The sequence below is a fragment of the Lolium rigidum genome, chromosome 6 (genome assembly GCF_022539505.1).
Source record: "Lolium rigidum isolate FL_2022 chromosome 6, APGP_CSIRO_Lrig_0.1, whole genome shotgun sequence".
NCBI classification, from domain to species: domain Eukaryota; kingdom Viridiplantae; phylum Streptophyta; class Magnoliopsida; order Poales; family Poaceae; genus Lolium; species Lolium rigidum.
In genome coordinates, this window is record NC_061513.1 from 136,994,451 (window position 1) to 136,999,821 (window position 5,371).

The following is a 5,371-nucleotide window of genomic DNA, read 5'->3' on the forward strand; positions in this document are numbered from 1 at the left end:
CAGGTGCTCTCCGGCCTAGACCCACAACTGCAAGGCCTCGCCCACGCCCTTCACCTCTAGGTCAACCGCGCCCACGCCCACAACCAGAGGTGCCGCTGCGCGTGGAGGAGCGTGTGCATCTTGCCGGTGGAGGCGCCACCGTGAAGCAAGACTGGTAGCATGGGTGCGGACGCGAGGAGCCGAAGTATGTTCGTGGCCTGCGTGCGGCGGCCGAGCAGCGCCGAGAGAAGCACATCGAGGGGCAGAAGGACATGATTGCTTTGCATTTTTGTTTTTAGGGTGTTTTATGTAAATATTAGTTGTAATTTTAGTTTACCTCACCTGTAATGTTATTACAGGACGACCTGGTCTGCATTTTTTTTTCAACCTGGTCAACTCTGACCCACCGTTGCCACAACCAAGTCCCATATGGCCTTTTTTATTTTTTAATTTATTCAAATAAGCAGTGGTTGTACTAATGGAGCACCCTATTGCTTACCAGTGGTGCACTTGCTAGTGGGCCACTGCTGTGTAGCTTACTTGTGGCGCACTGCGAGGTGCGCCACTGGTAAACAAAAGATATGCGCCACCGATAATCTTTTTTCTAGTAGTGCTAGCATCAAGAATGGAGTAACAATATGCATATATAAAATACATCAAAGACAAGCATGATAAACTACAATATTATAAACATCAACTAGATTAGGCCTTCTCGATTGTTCCAATACTCAGTTGTGATGTCTGCCATGTTCATTAGATTTTGACATGTATGTACAATTTTATTAGAGATTTTCTACCACGGCTTTAATTTAGTTTGCTACCAAAGACTTTATGTGTTTTAATCAGCTTGTTGGCTGTTTTTCGTAACTTAGTGGATTTTTTTTGGTTAGTTTGCTTTTTATTATTTGTCCGAGATTTGTTAGGAGGTGAAAAGACATTAGAAAGTTAACAAACATCAACTTCTGTTATATAAGGTGGTCCACAATATTTAGAGATTATATTTTGTTAGTATTTGTGAGAGATTTGTTAGGAGGTGGGAAGATAGATAGCCTACCACAAACACCAACTTTTGGTGCAACTATGTATACACAGTAAAGTGAAATTTTGTTGTTTTGGTTAGGAACAACAATAGTGGATTCTTCATTCTTTTCCATGGATTCTTAAATAGTACTCCCTCTGATCCTAAAAAAGAGTTGGGTGTATGATTTTACAAAAACATCCTCAATCTTCTTGTGTTATGAACCCGCACTCCCCTATATGTGCTGGCCTTCTGCTGCGCAAATGTGCTTCCTGCTGCGCGCATAGAGCGGAGCCACGGACACTGATTTCATGCACAGAATTGGTTGATTTAGAAGGGGTTAATTAGAAAACCTAATTAGACTATGATTTCCGACACTTTTTTAGAATCGGAGGGAGTATGTTTTAATAAAAAATATCTTTATGGAACATGACATGCCTGTAAATTTCATGTTACATGGAAAACTGATTCTTTACATTTCCTCGGATGGTAAGATACTCTCAATTGATAAAACCAAAACAGACAAAACACTTCAGTAGTCGCTGTTTATTTCCACATAAATTGAAAAATGGTATTGTTATTATATTTGTAAACTAAAACATTTATTATTGTGCTACAAAATATTTTTGGCAAAACACCAAGGTTTAAAATAGCGTGCTAAATGAAATAGCGTCGGTCTCCTTCAAACGCTATGGATGCTATATCGTGCTAATTGCGTGCTATATATTTCAAATAGCGTTTTGAAAAAAAAAATCAAATATAGTCTAAAAATAAAGGATTTCCCTAAAAATGTTGGATATTTAGTCCAAAAAATAACTGAATCATACATACATAGCCACATACAATAAATAGATCTCGAATTTTTCATAAGGCTAACATCAGTATTCCACAAAGCAACAACATAGTATAAATTATTTATTAAGAAACATCAGCATTAGCAATATTAAGTTCTAATCTAGAAGAGGAACCAACATATTGCACTTCATCACCACGAAAAAGTGAAAGTAACTTTGCTTGAAAAAATAGCTCGCTAATGTTATGAATTTTTAGCACGATATATCATGCTATTTCACAAATAGCACCACAGCGAGCAAAATTACTAAAATTTAGCGTAGACCCTCCAAATATGCTATTGTGTGGTATTAGCGGAGAAATAGCGCGCTATTTTAAACCTTGCAAAACACACATGCACACCCATCTTCATGTTGATGTTCACTCATTAGGTCTGTGCTTAACCAAGGCCACAAACATCAAGCAAGTTTCCATGCTTCCACTAGTCCCGCCAATGTCACCTCCGACTCCCCTCCCTCGCCCATCGCTTTCTTTGCAAGCCACATCGCGGCCTGCGTACGCTCCTGGATCACCCTCCCGCCATCGGAGTCCATCATCAACTTCAGTTTCGCTGCCACCTCCCTGGCCTCCACCACCTCCTTGTCATACCCATCTATTGCGACGGCTAGCTCAAGCTCCTTCTCAAGGAACACCCTGTTCATACGTTGCTCCGCGTAAAGCGGCCACGCCAGCATCGGCACACCCGCCATGATCGACTCCAGTACTGAGTTCCAACCACAGTGCGTCACGAAGCCGCCCACCGCGTCGTGCATCAGCACATCACGCTGCGGCGCCCACGACTTGACGACCAAGCCCGTGTCCTTGGTCCGGTCTAGGAAGCCCTCTGGGAGGAGGGCGACGAGGTCTGGCTCCGAAGGATTCTCGAACTTCTTGGTTGGGTCATCGTTGGGAGGGCTCTTTACGACCCAAAGGAAATGCTGCCCGCTTGCCTCTAGCCCGAGCGCCACCTCTCTGATCTGCTTCACGCTGAACCGACCGAGGCTGCCGAAGCAGAGGAACACCACACTGTCCTTGGGCTGAGTGTCCAGCCACGCGATGCACCCGTCGCCACGCTTCACCCCCAACTCCTCCGACTTTATCAGTGGTCCGATACAGTAGACTGGAGGGATCGGGAGTCCAACAGGTGTGCAAAGCCCGGCGACGATGGCCTCGATGGCCCGCGGCTCGAGCGAGCGGAAGGTGTTGACAATGATGCCCTGGGAGCGGCACATGTCGCTGCACACATTCACGAATGCCATGTAGGCTGCGTCGCCACGGTCCATGATTGGAAGCATGGCATGCGAAGCAGGAAATGAGGAAATTCCTGGGACATGCACCAGCTCTTCTCCCATGTCCTGGAAGTTTGCAGTGGTCTGAAAGTGCAGGACCGGGAGATGCAGAAGGACAGCCAGAACCTCGGCGCCGGAGGTGAAGAAGAAGTAGATGGGAATGCCAAGCTCAGAGGCCACGTCGCGGGCGACATGGCAGAAGAAATCGGCAATGAAAATGTCCGGGGAGGCACCAGCGAGAAAATCACGCAGGTGTGGGTTTGCCGCGCGGGCGACCTCGAAGTTCAGCGCTTCGATGTGCCTGGATTCCACGTGTGGGAGCTTGACCTGCGGGAGACGATGGAAGGAGATGGAGGGATTGGCGACGGAGACCCCGGCGAGGAAGGGCCCTGTTGCGCCTGAGCCGGTGTTGTGCGGTAGATCGATGACGACAATGGTGACAGCGAGGCCGCGGGCGACGAAGATTTTACCAAGCTCGATCATGGAGACAATGTGGCCCATGCCCGGTGACGGGTAGAGTACCACCAGCTTCCGGGGCACCATGGTTGCGGGGGCGTCCATCCTGCTCTTGGCAACGATGCGTTTGTTCCGGGGAAGTGGACGTTGTGGTGTTTGACGACAGTGTGTCAGTGTTGTGTTGACTAGGATGGGTGGAGTTGGAGATGCATGCCCATCTAACCGTATTTGTATAGGAAGCTGGCTGCTGGCCAGCCTGGCCAATACGCTTGTCTAGCTAGCGGCAGGATTATACCCAAAAAAAAAAGCTAGCGGCAGGATTTTGCACATTGGCTTTGCTACTTGTTACCTCTATACCAATTTATTAGGGTATTACACACTTTCATGATTCCTGGAAATTTTATTTATTAATTTATTTAACAAAATATAAAATATATACGATAAAAAATATACTGTTAAAACTCCTATTAAATATGAATCAAATGGTATAAATTTTATAGCATAAATCTCATATTTTATTAACCGAATTAATGGTTAAACTTTCTTCCAAGTGTGTAATACTCCAGTAAACCGGTATGAATGGAGTATCAAGATTTCATGAGCACACCCTAGTAAATGCTCATACCGAGCAAAAAATCCAGATTTAAAAAGCATTGAATATACCGGGAACCATCTGCAAATGGTTGTATCAACAAATTTGAATTTAAATATTTTGGTTCTCAAATTTCTTCCGTAACCTGTCAGGATTTTTGGTAACCGCGGCAACTCGAAAGGTAAACAGAAATCCTATCTGAAATTGAAACCTTGCTTGTTACCACACTTCCAGAATGGCATATAGCCAGATAATAATTACCAAAATTCATTGACAGGTAATGCACTGCAGTCTGTTCGCCATAACCATGAAGAGGTCAAGCGTGTGGAATGATTGAACTTGCATCCTTACTTGGGCCCTTCCAAATCACCGGAGGCCAAACTTTCCTGCCTCTAGTTGACACCTTGACGATCAAGGCTGTGAACCTGGACGCTCATCTGACCACAATATAGCACAGGACTTCCAACGAAAAAGATGTCAAAACGTCAGCGATGACAACTGAAACCATCTCAGACCCCACCTGTCACTTGGTATACATTCCAGCAGAGCGAACCACGGACGATTGTACTTGAAGATCCGCAGCCCAATGGAGGTGATGTCATTGCTTGTGTATTAAGAGCAATTTTCTTGTCCGTTAGTCGGCAGATAAATGTATGATGTTGTAAGATGCTAGTTGATGTTCTAGATTGAAAACTTCAAATGTAGGTCGGGCTACAGGAGTCTGATCTCTGGAAATTTCAAAAAACTTCATTTTTGCACACTTCAAGAAATTCTGATGAAAATATAGAATACATATAGATGCCTATATTGTGTACCTTTAAAGCTTTCGTGAATTATCTTTCCAGATGTGATTTAGTAAAACAATTGACAAATGTCAAGGCTAAAATCAAGTTTTATTAACCTATGTAGAGCTACATTTTTGTTTGATTTTAATCCCAAAATATAACATACTATGATTTAACAAATTATACATGTTCAATGATAATATTGATCCTCTCAAAGTGTATCTAACCAAGTTATTTACAACAATGCACTTCACATCTGATGTCACTAGTATAGATCGGGAATTTTAAGACCCCTATGCCACACAGAAGGTCATTTCCTTGTGTGGTGCGAAACAACGATGATGCCCAATGATTTTGACGGTCTGCATGTGGCCCGGGCAGCCCCCGAGAGGATACAACGTACATTAAAACTAGCCAAAAT

General features: G+C 44.1%; 1 protein-coding gene across 1 annotated transcript; it reads right to left on the bottom strand.

Moving 5' to 3' along the window:
- Positions 1-2,247: 2,247 nt before the first annotated feature.
- Positions 2,248-3,678, bottom strand: LOC124658851 (UDP-glycosyltransferase 88F3-like). Its single transcript, XM_047196854.1, has one exon. It carries the CDS (start codon positions 3,676-3,678, stop codon positions 2,248-2,250), a length of 1,431 nt encoding a protein of 476 aa, XP_047052810.1.
- Positions 3,679-5,371: the final 1,693 nt, after the last annotated feature.